This window comes from Diceros bicornis, chromosome 1, assembly GCF_020826845.1.
Source record: "Diceros bicornis minor isolate mBicDic1 chromosome 1, mDicBic1.mat.cur, whole genome shotgun sequence".
Taxonomy (NCBI): domain Eukaryota; kingdom Metazoa; phylum Chordata; class Mammalia; order Perissodactyla; family Rhinocerotidae; genus Diceros; species Diceros bicornis.
The window spans coordinates 50,568,296-50,590,792 of NC_080740.1; the positions used below are offsets into that span (position 1 = coordinate 50,568,296).

Sequence of the window (22,497 nt, forward strand, 5' to 3'; positions counted from 1 at the left end):
AGAAAAAAAGAAGATACAAATTACTAATATCAGAAATGAAAGAGGGGATATCACTACACACCCCATGGTATATCAAAAAGATAAATAAAGGAATACTATGAACAACTCTTTGCTCACAAATTTGATAACCTAAATGGAATGGACTGATTGCTCAAAAGACACAATCAGCCAAAACTCACACAAGAAGAAATAGACTATCTGAATAGGCCTATATCTATTAAAGAAACTGAATCAATAATTAATAACCTGCCAAAACAAGAAGCACCAGGCCCAGATGGATTCACTGGTGAATTCTACCAAACATTTAAGGAAGAAATTATATCATTCTCTACAATCTCTTTCAGAAAACAGAAGCAGAGAGAGTACTCCCTAACTCATTCTATGAAGTCAGGATTACCCTAATACCAACACCACACAAAGACTTTATAAGAAAAGAAAACTACAGACCAGTATCTCTCATGAACATAGATGCAAAAATCCTCAAAAAAATATCGGCAAATCGAATCCAAGGATGTGTAAAAAGAATTCTACGCCATGACCGAGTGGGATTTATCCCAGGTATGCAAGGCAGGTTCAACATTCAAAAATCAATTAATGTAATCCATCATATCAACAGGCTAAAGAAAAATCACAGCATCATATGAGTAGGTGCAGAAAAAGTATCTGACAAAATCCAACACCCATTCATAATAAAAACTCTCAGCAAACTAGGAATAGAGGAGAACTTTCTCAACTTGATAAAGAATACCAACAAAAAACTCACAGCTAACATTATACTTAATGGTTGAGAAACTAGACGATTTCCTGCTAAGAACAAGAACAAGACAAGAATGCCCCCTCTCACCACTCCTTTCCAACATCATACTGGATGTCCTACCTAATGCAATAACACAAGAAAAGGAAGTAAAATGTAAACTTTGGGAAGGAAGAAATAAAACTGTCTCTGTTTGCAGATGACATGATTGTCTATGTAGAAAGTTGGAAAGAATTGACAAAAAAAAAAACACCAACTCTTGAAACTAATAAGCAATTATAGCAAGGTTGCAGGATACAAGGTTAATATACAAAAGTCAATCACTTTCCCATATACCAGCAACGAACATGTGGAATTTGAAATAAAAAACACAATACCATTTATATCAGCACCCCCCAAAAATGAAATACTTAGGTATAAATCTAACAAAATATCTATAATATCCATATAAGGAAAGCTACAAAACTCTGATGACAGGAATCAAAGAAGAACTAAATAAATGGAAAGAGATTCCATGTTCATGGAAAGAAGATTCAATATCATCAAGATGTCAGTTCTTCCCAACTTGATCTAGACATTCAGTGCAATCCCAACAAGTATTCTGTATTCACAAAAAGTATTTGCAAACAACATATCTGATAAAGGACTGTTATCCAAAATACACAAAGAACTCTTAAAAGTCAACAATAAGAAAACATCCACCCCGATTAAAAAATGGGCAAGAAACCTTAAAATACATCTCACCAAAGAAGATAGACAGATGCCAAATAAGCATATGAAAAGATGCTCAACATCATATGCGACTAGGAAATTGAAAATTAAAATAACAATGAAATACAACTACACACCTATTAGAATGCCCAAAATCCAAAACTCTGACAATATCAAATGCTGGTGAGGATGTGGAGCAACAGGAACTCTCAGTCATTGCTAGTCAGAATGTAAAATAGTACAGCCATTTTGGAAGACAGTTTGGTGGTTTCTTGCAAAACTAAACATACTCTTACCATATGATACAGCAACCATGCTCCAAGGTATTTACCCAAAGGAGCTGAAGACTTATGTGCACACAAAAACCTGCACATGGATGTTTACAGCAGCTTGATTCATAATTTCCCAAACTTGGAAGGCAACCAAGATGCCCTGCAGTAAGTGAAAGAATAAATAAACTGTAATACATCCAAACAATGGGATGTTATTCATTACCAAAAAGAAATGAACTATCAAGCCATGAAAAAACATGAAAGAAACTTAAATGCATATTACTAAGTGAAAGAAGCTAATCTGAAAAGGCTACATACTATATGATTCCAACTATAGGACATTCTGGAAAAGGCAAAACTATGGAGAGAGTAAAAATATCAATGGTTGCCAGGGGTTAGTGGGGAGGGAGGGATGAAAAGGCAGAGCACAGAGGATTTTTAGGGCAGTGAAACTATTCTGTACGATACTATAATGGTAGATACATGTCATTATACATTTGTCCAATCCCATAGAATGTACAACACCAACAGTGAACCCTAATGTAAACTATGGACTTGGAGTGATAATGATGTGTCATTGTAGGTTCATTGATTGTAACAAATGTACTGCTCTAGTTCAAGATGTTGATAGTGGGGGCAGGAGGTATATAGGAACTCTCACACTTTCCATTCAATTTTGCTGTGAACCTAAAACTGCTCTAAAAAAATAAAGCCTATTTTAAAAAATCATATAGAAATGCAAGGGACCCAGAATAGCCAAAAAAATGTTGAAAAAGAACAGGACTCACACTTCCCAATTTCAAAACTCACTACAAAGCTACAGTAATCAAGACAGTGTGGTACTGGCATAAGGATAAACATATAGATCAATGGAATAGAATTGAGAGTCTAGAAATAAGTCCTCACATTTACAGTAAGTTGATTTTTGAGGAGAGTGGCAAGACAAATGAGGGAAGAATAATCTTTTCAACAAATGGTACCAGGACAACTGGATAGCCATATGTAAAACAATGACTTCACACTGTATACAAAACCTTAAAATGGATCAAAGACCTAAATATAAGAGCTAAAACTATAAAACTCAGACGAAAACATAGGTGTAAAATGTTGTGAGCTTGATTAGGCAATGATTTCTTAGATATGACACCAAAAATACAAGCAACAAAGGAAAAGTAAATTGGACATCATCAAAATTAAAAATTTTTGTGCTTCAAAGGACACCATGAAAAAAGAGAAAGATGATTCAGGGAATGATAGAAAATTTTTGCAATTTATATTTCTAATAAGGGTCTAGTATCCAGAATATATAAAGAACTCTTATAACTCAATAATAAAATGATAAATAATCTAATTTTTCAAATGGGCAAATGATCCGAATAGACATTTCTCCAAAAAAGATATATAAATGGTCAATAAGCACATGAAAAGATGCTCAACATCATTAGCCATCAGGGAAATGCAAATCACAACCACGAGATACCACTTTACACCCACTATGATGACTATCATCAAAAAGGCAGTGTTGGCCAGGATATAGAGAAATTAGAACCCTCACACACAGCTGGTGAGATTGGAAAATGGTTCATTTAGCCACTTTGGAAAACAGTTTGGCAGTGTCTTAAAAGGTTACACATAGACTAACCATACGACCAATTAAGTAACCATATAAGCAATTCCATTCCTAGTTATATACCTAAGAGAAATGAAAATATATACCCACATGCAAAACTTGTCCACGAATGTTCATAGCAACATTATTCATAATAGCCAAATGTGGAAACAACCCAAATGTCCATCAACTGATGCGTGGATAAACAAAATGTGGCATATCCAAACAATGGAATATTATATATCTATAAAAAGGAATGAAGTACTGATACAAGCTACAACATGGATGCTAAATTAAAGAAGCCAGTCACAAAAGACCACATACTGTATGATTCCATTCATATGAAATGTCCAGAATAGGCAAATTCATAAAGACAGAAAATAGATTAGTAGTTGCCCAGGGCTGAGGGGGTCAGTGAGTTTGGGGGGAAATGGGGAGTGACCAGTAATGGGTAAATTGCGGACAATCTTACACTTCACTTTATCCCTAAATACTCCAGCACGTATCTGCTAAAAATTAGGATATTCTCCTATAAAACTACAACATAAATACTCACCTAGGGAAATTAACAATTCAATGATGTCATCTAATATATAGTTTATATCCAAATTTTCCCAATTGTCCCAGAAACGTCTTTTATAGCTGTTTTTAAATCCAAGATTCAATCATTATAAATACATTGCATTATGTTAAATCTCTTTGGCATCTTTTAATCTAGAATAGTTCTCATACCTTTTTGTGATGGTAGTTGTTGTTCATGATGTTGGTAGTGGTGGTATTGATGTTTTTCGTGACATTGACTTTTTTAAAAAGTGCAGCTCAATTTTCTTATAAAATGTCCCACATTCTGGATTTGAGGATTTATCTGATTTCTTCATTATTAGATTTAGATTAAATATTTCTTGCAAGAATAATACCTAGATGGTATTGTGTACTTCTTATTGCATAACTATTGGTGATGATCTTTTTGGTCACATATTTAATGTGCTGACCACCAGATCTCTTCATTGTAAATATACACTTTCCCCTTTTGTAATTAGTAAGTAATTTGGAAGTGACACTTTGAGACAATGTCCCACAAAATTTTTCATCCAATGATATTAGCATGCATTGATAATCCTTGCCTGAATCATTTATTATATTGTGAGCTGCAAAATGGTGTTATTTTTCATTTGATCATTTCTTCTACATTTACTAGTTGGCACTTTTGTTTGGGAAAAAAAGCCTGTCTCTCTCTCATATCAATATAGATTCACAGATTTATTTGTCCTGTATTATGACCATTATTAATTATTTTTATGCTCAAATTATCCCTAATTTGCCCATGTAGAGCCCCCTCAATCCAATTCCTGTGTCCTTCTGACATGACCTCATCAGCCTTTGAGCAATTCCCACTGCCTGGCTTACAGGCACAAGATATCCCATGCTCACCTTGTACTTTCCCTGCCCCACACCTGGAATTAGCCATTTTTTCAAGGAAACTTTTAGTTGAGAAAAGTATTTAAAAACCAAGAGCTGGGTGTTAGGTAGTGTTTATTGTTACTAGGCCTTCATAGTGGACAAAGCTAGGACTTTTTTAAAATCATCAGTGTATACTGATACTTCTCAACTTCATTAGGTTCTTTCTGGCCTTTTCCTGTTCCATGTATTTATCTCCCTTCTCCCACAGTGAAAACTCTAATTCCCATTCACACCAATATCTTGACTCACTTCCTCTATCCTACAATACACACAAACATAGTTACACAATATAACACCAACAGCAAGCCCATGAGGCAGTGATCAAGATTTCTTTGCAGCTGTCCTTGTCCTTAGAATTTATCCTATTAAGGATATAGAGTCAGTGTGCTGTGTTCAAAAGTAACTTGAATTAGGGCCAGCCCGGTGGCGCAAGCAGTTAAGTGCACGCACTTCACTGCGGCGGCCCAGGGTTCACCAGTTTGGATCCCGGCATGCACTGATACACCACTTGGCAAGCCATGCTGTGGCAGCGTCCCATATTAAGTGGAGGAAGATAGGCACAGATGTTAGCCCAGGGTCATTCTTCCTCAGCAAAAAAAAAAAAAAAAAAAAAAAAAAGAGGAGGATTGGCAGATGTTAGCACAGGGCTGATCTTCCTCACAAAAAAAAAAGTAACTTGAACTATATTTTCTATGTATTTATGTTTTTAATATTTATACATAGTTGATTTCATTTGGTTCTCTTTGCATTTGATATTAGGCTCTACTTTTCTACCTTTTTTTTTTATTTACTTTTAGTTTATTAACTTTTGGGTGTTTCCAGCCTTTCTCTATCCCCGTCAATAGTAGAAAGTGCTAGCTTTGCCTGGCAACTTCTCTTTCTGCAGTTCTGAGGATGGTTCCAATGTACCACTTAGGATCTCCTGGGACCTTCTGATAAATAATTGCAGAGAAAGAAACATAAGAGGTGCATGGAAGGGAGAGGATTAAGCATGAGAGAGTTCCCTTTTCTTTTTAAAGAGTGAGGCACAAGAATAGCTGCAGTATATAAGAGAAGTAATTGAGAAAAGGTCTTCAAGCAGGCAAGAACAGCTTCCACACAAGAGGAGAGGCTGCTTCAGCTGACAAGGGAGGTTCAGTAGGTTGGGAATTTGGGGTGGTCTGAGTCAGCCAAATTCTCTGATATAGCTCATTCCAAGTATTCAGATACTAGCCTTTCCTGATGAATATCCTAACTTCCTCATAATACTCAAGGCTATGAATTAAACTAATGAATTAAACTAATAAAATTTGACAACCTTGAGGATCAAACGTTGTGCTTGGCTTACAACTTTTCACTTCTTCAGTTGCAAGAGCTTATGTCTTGAGAAAATCTCTTATAGATTTTTATAGTAGAGTCATAGAAAGTCCTTGAGTTTCAATTGGTAACTCAAGCTAATAATCTAGAAATCTTAGCTTGTCGTTCTTTCTTTAAAATGTTCAATATTAGAAGCAATCACAACACCTCCACAGTCTTTGAATTCTGCCTACCCTTCATATCGTCCATAGCAGTAGCACTTGGAAGCCCAAACATGCCTTCAATTGGCATATCAGTACAAGTGATTCGTGAAATGATGTAATTAGCTATTTTGCTACTATTTACCGTGGGCTGTGAAAATCCAATTCCTTAATGCTAGCTGAATTCTCCTTGCCTTCACCCCAAACTAGGCCAAATAACTAATCTCAGCTCTCCACCACCCCACCCCACCTTTCCCTGAGAATCTATTGCCTACAACAATTCCTGGTAAAAATTTATCCAGCACTTAATTTCTTGAAACAATATTTGATGGATAGCTCACAGAATAACTGGGAAAATAGGCAAGAATAAAAAGAAGCTATGCAGATAATACCACACTCAAAAATAGAACCAGAGAGCTAGTCTCTTGAGGCACTGCCACTGCTGCCACTGAACACAGAAACCACAGTTTGCACCGTTGTCATCCCTGGTATTCAATAGTGGATCCAGTGGCTGGCAACACAGATACTGTTGTGCCTGCCAACTGGATGCTGCTGCCACTGACAACAGAAAGAGGTCTCCACTGTCCTTGTTTCTTTGTGTCATTAGTTTCAAATTCAAAATCCCAGATGAGTGCATCTGATTGGCAGAGCCTAAGTCAAGGGCCTACACCCCATCTGGCAGAGGAGCTAGAGTTCTAGGTGTCTGTTCATTTTCACTTCTCTTTTGAGAGGCAAGAAATCCCTGAAATAGGAAAGGAGTTCAAATGCTGGACATAAATAATTACAAGTGTCCATTACACATATAATTCTCTGAGCAAATGCTGCAGGATGTAATAGATGTACACAGAGTTGTTTGTCTTTTAGCAATACTATATTTAATACACACAGCACAATGCCTGTCTCATAGTAGGCACTAAATAGCAATTGCTGTTAAAACTATCATAATTACTACCATAATCACAGTCATCATTATTACAAAATGTCAGCTACAGGGATCAATGAATAAGGATTAAATGAAATAACAAAAGTCTCGGGTAGACTGTAGAGACTAATGACAAAGAGGCCTAGATAGGCCCTCCTAATGCCATGACACTATATAAGACCCCCCAGAAATTAGGTACAGCCCCAGGAATGGGAGGCGGAAACTTTAAATTGACTAAAATTAAGAGTCTTCCACCATGATGGATCAGAGACTCAAAACAGAAAATAAGTTGTTAAAGAAAATCAAAAAAAGGTGTATTTCTTGCATACTTGAATTATAGGCGGATATTTGTATGTGCTACACCTTTTTTCAGGTACACTGTACCAGTCAAGCAAGGTACCTGTATTGACCCCTTCAGGAAAGCTTCCGAGTACCTGCCACACCCACTATCCCTTTCTATAAGAGTCTATGAGTTCTTTACACACTGGCTACCACGGATACCAGACTGCCTCACCACAGTGAAAGCTGATATGCCATTTATGGGCTATTCTGCAGCCTACGAGGTGATGTGGCCCCAGGTTAACACCTTAGGAGTCCTTGTCTTCTCTTAGGAAGTATGAACTCAATGTGGTGGTTCATACATGTGGTGATGGTTACATGACTATACACTCTCTTCACACGGAGATACAGAAGCAATTATTCTTTTTTGTTTGTTTGTTTTTTTTTTTTAATAATTTTTTACTTATTTATTTTCCCCCAAAGCCCCTGTAGATAGTTGTATGTCATAGCTGCACATCCTTCTAGTTGCTGTATGTGGGACGCGGCCTCAGCATGGCCGGAGAAGCGGTGGTCGGTGTGCACCCAGGATCCGAACCCAGGCCGCCAGTAGCAGAGCGCGTGCACTTAACCGCTAAGCCACGGGGCCGGCCCCAGAAGCAATTATTCTTAATGGCAGGAGGAAAGAAATAAAGTAACCGTGTCACCATAATGGTGGTGGGGTAGATTGTTTAATGGCTGTATCTTCCTCCCATCCTAGTATGCATGCCTCTTTGCAATGTCACTTTTCTGCTTCTCCCACGCATAAGTACAACCTATTTCTCCAAACCCTTGAAACTAAGCTGGCCTTTAAACTTGATTTGACCAACAGGATGTGGTGGAAGTGATGTTGAGTTCTGAAACCTAGGCCTCAAGGGGCTTTGTGGCATCTGTTTTGCCCTCTTGAAATGCTGCCCTGAGAACATTATGCTGTGAAGAAGCTTGGGGTAAAAGACAACATGGAAAGAGGCCAAGCCATCCCAGTTGTCCTGGCTGAATCCATTCCATCCAACCTACATGAGTGAGCCCAGGTGAGATAAGCAGAACTGCCTAACACACAAAATCATGAGAAATAATAAATTTTGTTTTAAACTAAGTTTAGGATTGTTTATTACCATGTAACCACCATGATCTAGCCTACAGAAGAATAAGGGACCATACAAAGGAGAATCAAAGGACCCCAGCTGACTGCCAGTACCAACTGTGAGACAGCTAGTGGAATCATCTTGGACTTGGCAACCTTCAACAAAACACAGAAACATGACTAAGCTCAGGCAAAAGCAGCAGAAAAACCACCCATTCGGTCCGCAGAATCTTGAGAAATAATAAATCCTTGATTCTTCTTTTTCTCCTACCCCCATATTTTACCCTTTGGCAAATCCTGCCAGTTCTACCTTCAAAATACATGCTGAATCTGATCATTTCTCATCAGCTCTATCACTACCATACTGGTCCAAGCTACCATCATCTCTTGCATGGATTATAAAATGGTCTCCTAACAAGTCTTTTTGGTGTGACTAAAATACTCTATACTTGATTGTGTTGATGAATACATAACTATATACATGTGTCAAAACTCATCAAGCTGTATATTTTAAAAGGGTGGCTTTTACTGTATTTAAATTATGACTCAATAATCTTGACTTTTAAAAAAGTAGCATGAAGCCACCCAAGCTTTCAGGTCATTTTCAAACAAAGTACAATGAGTCCATGTTAAACCGGCTGCATTTTTTCTAGGACAAGTGCAAAATAATCTTCAGTATGAAGCAAAGAAACCAGCCATAGAAATATCAGCATTCACTCTAAAGAAACAAAAACATGTACAAGTCACACTATTTCTGAGACGCTTATAGAACTGGCTATAATTACAATACATACACTCAGAAAGCTTAATGAGCTATTATAGGCAAAAATCTCTTTATTAAATGATCCTGTACATTACAGAAAACAATTCAAGAAGCAATTACTATTATCAGCTGCTGCTCTCAGTTTGCTTTACAGACAAATGAAAGGACTGATATGCAGTGTTTGAATCAACTCTTGGCATACTTGCAGTGCACATTTGAGAAAGGCTTAACTACTTTTTGTTCTCTTTAACTAAAACCAATGCCATGAGAAAAGAGCTTTTTTGTGTGTCTATGAGGAAGATCAGACCTGAGCTAACATCTGATGCCAATCCTCTTTTTGCTGAGGAAGAGTGGCCCTGGGCTAACATCCGTGCCCATCTTCTTCTACTTTATATGGGACACCGCAACAGCATGGCTTGAGAAGCAGTGCGTCGGTCCGCACCCAGGATCCGAAACTGCGAACCCCAGGCTGCCCAAGTGGAGCACGCAAACTTGACCGCTATGCCACGAGCCAGCCCCAAGAAAAGAACTTTTTAAAATTTAGTTACTTATTATTTTGTAAGTCATAACGCGAATAGAAAGAAAATATATTGTAATCAGTATGACAGAGCACCAGAAATGAGTGCAGTAAGGAGATTTACTTGGAATTAAAGTTGCACCCTCTGCTATTATTCACAGAAAATAGATGGTCAACAAAATACCTCTTGGTCTTGACACAATGTTGAGGAAGAGTGAATACAGCCAAATTGTGGCTACTTGGAGCAGTCTTTTTCAGCACTTGGGCAAAGTTCAAGAATGTGTGGCTTCTTTTCCACACTCATGAACACTGGCAAGCAGTGATGGAGCAGAGACTGCGACTTCTCTCTCAACATCTACTCCACTTTTAGTCCTTTCTAGTTTTATTCTGGGCAACAGATACCCAGCTTCTCTTATAGCTTGAAGCAGCCAATGATATATAAGTAGGTGTTGAGGGAAAAGCTCCTTTTAAAAAGGGACATAATGCTGGTATGTAACTTTTTGCCATTTTCCTTTCCTCTTCCTTTTCGATGGGAGGATCTGATAGCTAGAGCTGCATCAGTCAACTGGACCTCAATGAAGTGACTCTGAGGATAGAAATCAAGTGCTAAGGATAGCAGAGCAGAAAGATAGGAGCCTGAATTCTTGCTGATATTATGAAGCTGCCACAAGAGCCCTGGATTGCTACCTTAACAGGGCTTGAGAAAAATTAGCCTCCATCTTGTTTAAACCTTTTATGTATTATGTAGGCTAATTATAACTAAACAAATGAAAAATACACATTTTTAAAAATAAAGGATAAAGACCATTTTGATTTTCTCAGTGGCTCACTCAAATTATCTCAATGACAAACTAAGTCCCTTGAATGGCCTGAACTTATCACTGCAGATCTGAAATATAACATTTAACGTTAAAGACAGAAGTCGCTTCCCATTTAGCCTCCCTTTCAGCTCAGTTCAATCAAGCTATGGTACTATGGTCCCCCACAGAAACTGGCTTACACTCTGCTTATGAGCCCAATTGTTTCCTCCAAGTCCTAACCCTGCTTACCCTGGCAGTCTCAGCCTCCTAGCTAATTCAAAGGGCAGAAGAATAATGAAATAGGATGCTATGATTGATAAAGTCCCAAGCCACCTTATGCAGAAGAGTAAGTAAGTTCCAGCACTCCTGAATCATAGATCTTGTATTAATTATGGTAATTATTCTTAGCTTCTGTTACCTAAACCCTGACATTTCAGTGGCTTAACACAGTGGGTCCAATGTGGGTCAGGAGTAGGAACTCTGCTCCATTCAGTCATTCAGGGACTCAAGCTCCCATCATCCATAGCTCAATGTCCTCTGCTGGATCCTTTGTGCATCTTGCCAACAGAAAAAGGAAAAGAGAAAGCATGGGGTATAGCATGGGAGATTTTTCAGGGGCTTGGAAACGGCATACATCAGTTCTTCACACATCTCATTGTCCAGGCTACAGGCATATGCCCCCACATAGCTAAAGGGATAGAGGGAAATACAGTCTAGCTATATACTAAGGAAATATGAAAACAGGGTGTTTTAGTTATCTATTGCTATGTAACAAATTATCCCAAAACTTAGCGGCTTAAAACAAATAATTATTTCTCAACTTCTGTGGGTCGGGAATTCACGAGCATATTAACTAGGTGGTTCTTCCTTGGGTTCTCTCATGAGATTGCAGTCAGATGTTGACCAGGACTGCAGTCATGTGAAGGCTTGACTGGGGCTGGAGGATCTACTTCCAAGGTGGTTTATTCATAGCTCACACGTTAGTGCTGGCTGCTGGCAGAAGGCCTCTTCCTCCCAACATAGGCCTTTCCAGTGGGCTGACTGTCTTTGGCTATAGCAGCTAGCTTGCTCCAAGGTGTACGCCACAATACCCTTTGTGACCTAGCCTCAGAAATCATACCCTGTCACTTCTGCCATACTGCTGGTCACACAGACCAGCCTGATTCAATATGAGAGGAGACTACACAAGGATGTGAATACCAGAGGCACGGATGTCTTGGAGACTGGTTACCATATGAGGCTTGGTGAATATCTACCATAGGTCTGTTTAAGGCAGAAAGTTCACAGACACAACAAGCAAGACAACTTAGTGGTTGTCTCTCTGATTTATTAGCACTGGTTTGATAAAATCAGTGGGAAACATAATATGCCTAAAGAAAGCAGACTCAACCTTCTTATACATAATGCAAATGCTTCTCTCATTTCACATTCTTTACAAGTGGCACAAATTCCTCCAAAACTCCTCCCCAGACCTTTCCCCATTAAAAAAAAAAAGTCATAAAAGTGCAAGGGAGGGGCCGGCCCCATGGCTTAGCGGTTAAGTGCACACGCTCCACTACTGGTGGCCCGGGTTCAGATCCCAGGCACACACCGATGTACCACTTGTCCAGCCATGCTGAGGCAGCGTCCCACATACAGCAACTAAGAAGGATGTGCAACTATGACATACAACTATCTACTGGGGCTTTGGGGAGAAAAAGGGGGAAAATAAAAAAAAGGAGGAGGATTGGCAATAGATGTTAGCTTAGGGCCGGTCTTCCTCAGCAAAAAAAAGAGGAGGGTTGGCATGGATGTTAGCTCAGGGCTGATCTTCCTCACAAAAAAAAAAAAGTGCAAGGGAAAAAAAAGAATGATTTTAAAAGATCACCTTGGGATGGGAAAGGCTTTTTAAAATACGAAATAAAAAATTAACACATTAACCATACAAATATTTTAAACACCATAAAAATGTTAAAAAAATGACAATTGGGAAAAACTTATTTGTAAGACATAAACAGCCAACTTCCCTAGTCGCCCCCCCAAAATATTTAAAAATCAGTAACAAAATAAAAAATTTAGAATAACAATTTTCAATTAAATGTGTCAAACACTACTAAAACAGTCTTTTTAGAGATTAAAATTGGAAGGAATTGGGGATGTAATGTACAGCATGGCGATATAGTTAATAATACTCTATTGCATATTTGAAAGTTGCTAAGAGAGTAAACCTTAAAAGTCCTCCTCACAAAAAATTTTTTTTAACTATGTATGGTGATGGATATTAACTAGACTTATGGTGATCATTTTGCAATATACACAAATATCGAATCGTTATGTTGTACACACTAAACTAACACAATGTTATATGTCAATTATACCTCAATTAAAAAAAAATGTATATTAACCCCACCCCCCCAAAAAACAGATGGAACCCATAAGCACAAAGAGAATGAGAGGAGACAGAAGCAGACAAGTATCAAATAAATTTTGGAAACTGGAAAATGCCTACATGAAGGAAAGCCAAGAGGCAAAACTAATTGTCCTGAACAACCCTAGAAAGACTAGGGTACGTGGCAAGACTAAAAACAAAAAGTTTGTCTGTCAGTCTACATAAGGAGAACTCAGACTCTGAGATTCCCTCCCCAACTCCACATAGCCAGATTCATTCACAACTTAAACATTTTGTTAGTGTGCACATACACATTCAAAACAGTGAGTTTTCAATTTGGAAAGTTAATTCTAAGTAATGTTTTCAAGTCTTTATAATAAATATTCAGACAGAGTTTACGTAACAAGGAAATACCAATGTATGGCTTCACATGGTCATCAATGATTCTGTAACAAACCTACTTTCATCCCTTCCAAATTACCCCAACAGTCCAGGGAAAACATGTGGGCCGGACAAAAAGCATTGTTTCTACACCCAAAACTATCATTTTCCGGATCAATCACACCACATATTCCTTTATTCTTAGAAAATGAGAGAATTAGGTGAGAAAATCTTCTCCTGCACTATTATTTTACCTTAAAAGGATATTTCAAAGCTAAAGCTAAATTTATGAAATCTTACAATTTGTCTTCAAAAATCAGTCACACCATTATGACAACGTACATATGTTGAGTCCTCCTTGGGGAGAAACAACAAGAAACCTCCCCAATTACAAACTCTACCTTTATCCATTTCAACAAATATATTTTTTAAAATAATAAATCATATACAGAATTCAGAGAGACCATAAACCATGCAACAATCTTTTATTGTGTATGGGTTTTGTTAATTATTTCTCAATCTCTCCATAAACAGGCAAAAATAAGGGTACCATTTAAAATATTGGAACTTGCAAACTTGATCACTGACTAGAGAAGGGAAAATTATCCCTAAAACATGCTTAACCAGGAGGCCAATTCATCTGCCGACCTCCAAGAACATGGAGATGAACGTGATAGACAGACTGTCCCCCATCTGCACCTTCATTCACCACCATTCGGTAACCCTTCTTCAGGCCCAGATCAGCAGCACATTTCTTGCCAACAATCATTAAATGTCCAAGAAGCTGGAACAGAAAAAAAAGCTTCTTAAGCACAGGCAATTTACAGCTTCTTGCAAACTACCAAGTTGAAACATTAAATTAAAAAACAGACAGATAATTGGATAAAGAAGATGTGGTATATATATACAATGGAATACTACTCAGCCATAAAAAAAGACAAAATCACCCCATTTACAACCACATGTATGGACCTGGAGGGTATTACGTTAAGTGAAATAAGCCAGACAGAGAAAGATAAACACTGTATGACTTCACTCATATGTGGAATATAAACTTAACACACGGACAGAGAGAACAGTTTGGTGGTTACCAGGGGGAAGCGGGTTGGGGGGTGGGCACAAGGGGTGAAGGGGCGCGTTTATATGGTTACTGACAAATAATAATGTACAACTGGAATCTCACCATCTTATAAACTATTATGACATCAATAAAAAAATTTTTTTTAAAAGAGACAAAATATTAAAAAAAAAAAAAACCTGCCAAGTTGAAACATATTCCTTTGGGCAAATATTTGGAAACTCTTTTAATCCTAATACAACATAATTTACAATTAAAAACCCATTAAGATTAGGTATTTATTCATTATTAATTTCAATAAACATATTAGAGATATAAATCTACTGCTCAATTAAAACAATTTTAAAATCATATTCCAAGTGATATTTAAGGTTTCTTAATAAAGCAAAATATCTTGCTTTCTTATTATAGGAGAGTGTATCAATTAGGATAGGTTTGTTTATACTGTGGTAACAAACTATCCCCAAATCTGGTTTACAACAAAAATACACTTCTCATGCTTAGTAAGATATGTTCATCACAAGTTGACTAGGCTCTATATTCTACATCTTTTTCACTTTGAAACCCAGGCTGATGGAGCTGTTTCTATATGATCATAGTGGCAGAGGGAAGAGAGAACATGGTAAACCAGGTGCTAGCTCGTCAAGTTTCTACTCAAAAGATAAATATCCCTTCTGTTTGCATTCATTGGCCAAATCAAGTCATATGACCAGGCCTGACATCAATGAGGCAGGAAGTATAATGCACCCCTAAAGAAGACCAGTGAGTAATTATGAACAATTATACAATCTACCACAAGAGCATTAGGAAAAATTTTAATTGAGGCCTGTACCTCCTAGCAAAACCAAATACTTATTTTTCTTTCCTTTAACAGCATTAATAGAAGAAGAGTCATTGAACCCTCTCTCCTATACTATTTCTTTGTTGAGGAAAAATGAGTCTCATCAACTAATCCTTGCTTAGAACTCTTTTTGCTTAAGAATTTGTGGTGACATCGGGCCGGCTCCGTGACTTAGCGGTTGGGTGCACGTGCTCCACTACTGGCGACCTGGGTTCGGATCTGGGCGCGTACCAACGCACCACTTGTCCAGCCATGCTGAGGCGGCATCCCACATACAGCAACTAGCTGGATGTGCAACTATGACATACAACTATCTACTGAGGCTTTGGAGAGAAAAAGGGAAAAAAAAAAAAAAAGGAGGAGGATTGGCAATACATGTTAGCTCAGGGTCGGTCTTCCTCAGCAAAAAGAGGAGGATTGGCATGGATGTTAGCTCAGGGCTGATCTTCCTCACAAAAAAAAAAAAGAATTTGTGGTGACAAATGTTAACTAGGCTTACTGTGGTGATCATTTCATAATATATACATGTATCGAATCATTATGTTGTACACCTAAAACTAATATATGTCAATTATATCCAATTAAAAAAATCCAACTATTTATATATTGCATTGAAGCACTAAGGATTTTTTATTTTTCCTCAGTAGTGAATGCCCTTAGCAAAATGAAAAAGTAACATCACTTTAATGTCAAAATTTAGTCTTCCAATTTAAAAAGCAAGAAAATAAATTGTTTTAGTAAATTTACTTACACTTTCATCATCATCTTCTGCTACAGAAATCTGGGATATATGTTTCTTGGGTATCACCAGAAAATGTGTTGGTGCTTGAGGGGAAATGTCATGGAAAGCAAGACACTAGAGAAAAGGGGGGGAAAAAATCAAAGTTTTAGTATGTACTTCATCTTGCAGGCTACTTACCATTCTTTTACACTAACCCCAGGGGAGGCACTGCAGTAGATACTAGGAAATCAGAAGCGTACACAATACATGTGATCCCCTGATCCTTTTCACAAAATTTACAGTCTAATGGGAAGACTGACTTTCAACAAAGGTATAATTAACCAAAGATCCTACATGTTATAAAGGAAAAGTAAAGGGTGAAATAAATGATTACCACAGAAAAACCTGATTTAGATTGCACAGTCAGGGACAACCCACTCTGAGGTAGTGACATTTAAACTGAGATCCAAAGGATGAGCAGACATAAGGCATGCTAATCATTGTCTACCTTTCCAGTCCGATCGCCTGCAACTCGTCATGCTCAAGCCAGTGTCCTTCATCGCTCTCCACCCTCAGGGCTTTTTCAATTGCTGTTCCCTTTACCACAATGATCTTCTCCCCCGCTGCACCCCAACTTCTGTCTAACTTAAACTGCTATTCACTCCTCAGCTCTCAGCATACATTTCACTTCTGAAGGAAATCTTCTCTGATTCCCCTCCCCACCTTTCCTAGGCCAGGAGCCCTGACTGCACAATTTTCTGGTTTTTTTCCTTTACTGCAGTGATTGGTTTTGTAATTACGTTATTTGTCTGGTATTTGATTAATACCTTTTTCTTCCCATTTTGCTCAACTATTTAAAAAATATACCTATTCTCTTTTGTAGAAATGAAGAGACTAAGTAGCATTTAGACAAATTACATGCATGTTTTTGTGTCTCTTGTTCTCTACTGGAGGTGGAAGCTGCTTTATAGAACCTATCTCTGCTTATCTAGCTCAGGAGTCATTCTGTTCAGTACTCCATACAAAATGCTGTATCATTTACACTGATTTATGCTGTTACACTGTTGGACTTAGGTTGTTCAAAAGTCAGTATTTCACCAATCATTTATAAAACACAACTGAAAGTACCTAAACAGAAACAGGTATATTCTAAAACAAAACAATTTCTCTAACTAGTGATAAAGGTATTTAAATAAAATTCACCTCGAGGAATATGTAATTAAATCTCAGATAACGTTTTGAATCTAAAAACGCTACTAGTAGCATTAAACGAATGTTTCTTTTATTCTATATTTCTTCAAGTTAATTTAACAAAAAGTTTACAAACCTTTTTCTGTCTAATTCAATCAACCTCCTGCCCAGCTTTACTTGAGATTCAAACATGTATACACGACTGCCCACTAAATATTTTACACTAAGATGTTGCCAAGTCACCTCAACTCGGCCTTTCTCAAACAGAATTTCACCTACAATGATGTCAACAAAAACTACGTTCTTAGTTATAAAATTCCTTCCTATCAAATACAAAAAGAACCATTTTTCCCGGGAGGGGCCCACTTCTGCCTCAGGAGGCCTCAGCCCGCGGGGGGCGGGGGTGGGGTTGACCGGCCGGCCCAGCGCGTCCGCGCGCCCCCGCCGCCCGGAGGCCGCGCGCCCCGACCCCCAGCGCCACGCCGCGCCCGGGAACGCCGGGCCAGGCCGGCTGTGCGCGGGAGATCGCGGAGATTGGGCGCCAGTCAAGGCGCGATCGGGTTTCTCGCTGTCAGGCACAGCGCTGACGAGATTGTGCGATTCCTGACACCGGCGGGGTCCGAGGCAGAGGGGGAGCCTGCGGGCGCCCACGCCGAGGGCCGGGCGCGCCGCCCACGCGCGTCCAGACCCCGCGGTGCGGGCCCCGCGGGTGCCCGGTGGCCTGGCCCGCGCCCGGGGCTGATAACGCGTAACCGGAGCGCCGGCACGCGCCGGCAGGCCGCCCCGGAGCGGCCGCGGCCCTGCCCGCTGGCTGGGGGCCCGTGGCAGAGGCCGCGCGGGGCGGCCCGGTCCCTTCCCGTCTGCGCAGCGCCGCCCGACCCTTCCCTTCCCTCCGTGGGAAACCCCCGTGTCCACGGGCGGCTGCCCAGCTTCAGCCCACGGGCGCCTCGTGCCTACCTGGTCATCCTCAAAAATGATTTTGGCTGGGATTTCTTTACGAATGATCTTCCCGAAGATCGTGTCGCCACCAGGTCGGGCGACCTGAGCCTTGGCGATCTCATCTGCCATTTCGGCGTCCCTCCCGCGCTGCCACCGCGAGCAAAGGTCGAGGAGGAGGGAGGAGCCGGGGGAACAGGCTGAGGGCGGGAGCGCGCGGCCAAGCCTGCGCGAGGACCGCTGCTCGCGGCTGAGGTGGTCCTGCGCGTGCGCACTGACGACCGGCGCTTCGGGTGCGGTGGGCGTGCCCGAGCCCCAGGCAAACGGCCCGGTGAGACCCGGCGGAAGGGAGGTGCCTAATCCCAGCCTCCAGGGAGCCAGGCTGAGATTGTTTTCCTTTCTCGCTTTCTCGTCTCGGGGAGTGGAGTGACTGGTGTAAGCCCTTCTTCAGTTGCCTTATGGACGGTTGTAGGAAAACATTGCATACTATAACTGAAAAGATTTGATAATCCAAGCAGTGCTGGCCATGTTTGCTGGCTGAAGCAGCGTAAGGCTTCATTTTTCAGCTACATAAGGTCTTGGCTCCAGCAAGTAAGCGCTCCTTGCATCAATTTTTTTCTCCCTGTAGCAGTGGTTGTTAACCTGACCACGTTAAAATCACTTGTGGAGCTTTTTAAAATCCCTGTGAGACTGACAAATAATAATGTACAACTGAAATTTCACAATATTATAAACTATTGTGAGATCAATAAAAATCTCTGTGAATTTAGCTGCATGCCAAATCAATTAAATCAGACTCTGGGGTTGAGACCTAGGCATCAGTAGTTTGTAAACCTCCGTGGATTTATCTACAAAGAATTTTTCCCAGCAGTGATCAACATAATGTAAGATGCCCCACCTTAAAGGCACAAAACTTTCCTTAACCCCAGGTATCCCTCCATGTCTTGGCTCCTTTTTAAAAGAATTTTCTATATATTGTGTGCACTTTCTCATCTTTCTTTTTTGAACCCATTTCCCTCTTGTCAAGGTCACTAAGGACCTCCAGTTACAAAATCCTTTAGGGAATTCCAGTTCTCATCATTCTAGACCTCTTGGCATCGTTTGCCACTGTTGACCATTCCCTCTTTTCAGTAATGGTCTTCACTTTCCTACCTCTGGATGCTATTCTCCCTCAAGTGAGCCTCCTATTCCAGATCTCTCAATGGGTTCTGTTCTTGGCCCTCTTCTCTAGGTAACACTTAATCTCCAAGTGTCCTTATTAAGAAAAATTAACTATACCTCCTGGACTGCCCTATATGATTATACTTTACCACTTTGTCTTGGTGAAATTAGTGATAGTGGCTTCCTTTATTCTCAAAAGTGTCCCATTTGGTACTTTTGCTATCAAAGACAATACTAGGACAATTGGCAAAATCTAAATAATGCCTTTAAATTAGATAATAGTTTTGAAAGTCATGTTAATATGTCCTCACATAACCACAGCAAAATTAACAAAATCAGTTGATCTGGGGTGGGGCCCTATAGTTTAGGTTCTAGCATGTTTCCAGGTGATGCGGTTGCTGTTGGCCCTGGAACCATATTTTGAGAACCACTCATGTAAAAGAATGTCTTTTTTTGTAGGAAAAAACCCACTGAAGTATGTAGGAGTATAGGGGTATCATGTCTGCAACTCATTCTCAAACAGTAAAAAGATACAAAAAAAATATGTCCATATATAGATAAATAGGTAAAAGGATAGAGCAATTGTAGTTAAGATGTTAACATTTGGGGAATCTGAGTGAAAGGTATATGCAAATTCTATCATTCTTGCAACTTTTCTGTAAGACTGAAATTGTGAAAATAAAAAGTTAAAAAAATATGTGCTAACTTAGATAATAAATAATATGGTCTCCTTTCACGAAATCTGAGGCTTTATCATCTACAAAGCAATGACTCTCCAGTATTTATCTCCTGGCCTACCTCTCCCCTTAATTCCAGATTGGTCTATGGTACATACTACTGCCTACTCACCATCTCCATGTGGATGTCTACCAGGCACTTGAAATTTATTCTTACTCCCTCCACAACAAACAAAAATCCTCCTCCTGCTGCATTCTAATTCTACTGTAATACCATCACCCAATTACTCAAGCCAAAAGCCTTGAAATCATCCTTAACTCTTTGTGTACTTTCAACGCATATCATGAATCTAATCACTTCTCACCTCCTCTACTCCATCACTCTAATCCAAGCCACTGTCGTAGCTTGCGTGGAGTACTTCAACAGCCTCATAGTTGGCCTCTCTGCTTCCACTATAGGCAATTTGCCACACAGCACCCAAAATGATCTTTATGAAATATAAATGATGATGTTACTCTCCTGCTGGTAAGGCATTTCATCACAGAATTAAATCCAAAATCCTTGCCTCAGTTTATGTGATCAAACCCATGGCTGCTTCTCCTGCTTCATTTCCTTTCATTTCAACCTTATTAACAAGCTTCACCCTAACTGGGTGTGGTAAGCAGATGCCCATGTCCTAATCCCTGGCGCCTGTGAATACTATACATGGTAAGGAGATTTGCTGATGTGATTAAGTTAAGGATCTTAAGGTGGAGAGATTCCTGGATTATCCAGGTGAGCACATTATAATCAAAGGAGCCCTCATAAGTGAAAGAGGGACACAGGAGAGTGAGAGTCAGAAAAGGAGATATGATGATGGAAGCAGGGATGAGAGTCCAAGATTCAGGATGCTCTCCTATTGGCTTTGATGATGGAAGGACCCACAAGCAGATGGCATTCTGGATGTCAGAAATCCAAACTGGGTTTCACTGGGCCAAAATCATGGTGTCAGCAGGGCCGCATTCCTTCCAGAGGCTTTACAGGATAATGGTTCCCTTGCCTTTTCCAACTTCGAGAGGCCTCCTGCATTCCTTGGCTTGTTGCCCATTCCTCCATCTTTAAAGCCGGCAGCAGAGCATCTTCAAACCTCTCCCTGACTCTGCTTCCTTCTTCCACTTACAAGGATCCTTGTGATTACATGGGGCCCACTAGACAATCCAGGATAATCTTCCCATCTCAAAATCCTTAATTTAATCACACCTGCAAAGTCCCTTTTGTCAAAGAAGGTAACATATTCAGAAGCTCCTAGGATTTAAACAGGGACATCTTTTGGAGGCCATTATTCTGCCTACCACATAGCTCCATGGACTTACATGATGAACACGCTGGAATTTCCTTCTCATTTCTGGGTTCCACACTTTGAGATACCAACAAACCAGTACATATTCCCAAAACAACCAGAATAATCACTTCATTTATGGAACAGCCAAAGGAACCATACAGATTTATCTAAGAGAAGAGAAGCTTCAGGACTGAACTGATTTTGGCACTATGAGAACTATATTTTCAATATTGGCATATGCAGGGTTTTGGTAAACTGAATACAGGAACCGACTTAGCCAGAAATTATTACAATAAATTACAAATTTTTAGGAAATTGGGCTATGATTCTAAACTGGAAATGAAAATAAGCATCTTTTAATTGTTCATTAGCAATCAGAAGGCACTACAATGCAATGTCACAAGATCACTTGATTTATTGTTTCCTGGATACAAGTACCCAGTATGTTTGGTTTAATTGCTTGTGTTAAACACTCTTCTGCAAGTCTAATACATTTTAATAAAAAAAAAAGTCGACTATTATCTTGCTAATCTCATGATGACTTGCAATATTCTTTAAAATGACGTAAATCAGAGAAAATGAAAAAGGTCTTGGAGATCCATTGGTACAAATCTTTCATTCCTAATAAAAAGTCATTTTCTTTTTTTTTTTTACCTAAAAGTTAACCTGAAAGGTTGTGGGGTAGGGAAGGCAAACAACGACTATGCAGCTGGAACAACGTTGAGATTTTTCTTGATGCTTGCAAGGTCATAAGTTAAAATGTACTTAAATAAATGCTTTATGATTGTTTATGATCATGACGCTGCTAACAAACTATCCATTTCCAACCTCTCCACCAGCAAAGCCAAGGAGGAGGGCAAGTTGAGTAGGCAGGATATGTAGAGGGTAAGAGTAGGCTTTCTGGTTAGACATAGGGATTTGTATCCCAGACCTCCATTTACTAGCCGTGTGGTCTTGAGCAAGTAACTCAACCTCACCTTCTGGGGGAATTAAATGAGAGAATGTGTAAATAGCACTTTTAGGAGTCAGCGTTCCAGTCAATGTCTGCTGTAGTTGTTAGGGGTTGGCTCTTATTTATGCAGTTTTGCAAGGAGACAGTCGCAACTGGGAAACATTA

The 22,497-nt window shown here is 39.5% G+C and overlaps 1 protein-coding gene across 1 annotated transcript; it reads right to left on the bottom strand.

Moving 5' to 3' along the window:
• Positions 1-13,921: 13,921 nt before the first annotated feature.
• Positions 13,922-18,445, bottom strand: HINT1 (histidine triad nucleotide binding protein 1). The gene is made up of 3 exons (XM_058539865.1): positions 18,242-18,445; positions 16,124-16,228; positions 13,922-14,237 (listed from the first exon to the last, which is right to left on the bottom strand). Exons 1-3 carry the CDS (start codon positions 18,350-18,352, stop codon positions 14,073-14,075), a joined length of 381 nt encoding a protein of 126 aa, XP_058395848.1. The 5' UTR covers positions 18,353-18,445; the 3' UTR covers positions 13,922-14,072.
• Between the last annotated feature and the right edge of the window lie 4,052 nt (positions 18,446-22,497).

Bases quoted from the DNA above. Each gene is read 5' to 3' on its own strand.
- HINT1 (XM_058539865.1), bottom strand. From the start codon at position 18,352: ATGGCAGATGAGATCGCCAAGGCTCAGGTCGCCCGACCTGGTGGCGAC. The intron at 16,229-18,241 runs GTAGGCACGAGG...CCTTTTCTCTAG, and splicing joins TCATTTTTGAGGATGACCAG to TGTCTTGCTTTCCATGACAT. The intron at 14,238-16,123 runs GTAAGTAAATTT...TTTCTGTTCCAG, and splicing joins CAGAAGATGATGATGAAAGT to CTTCTTGGACATTTAATGAT.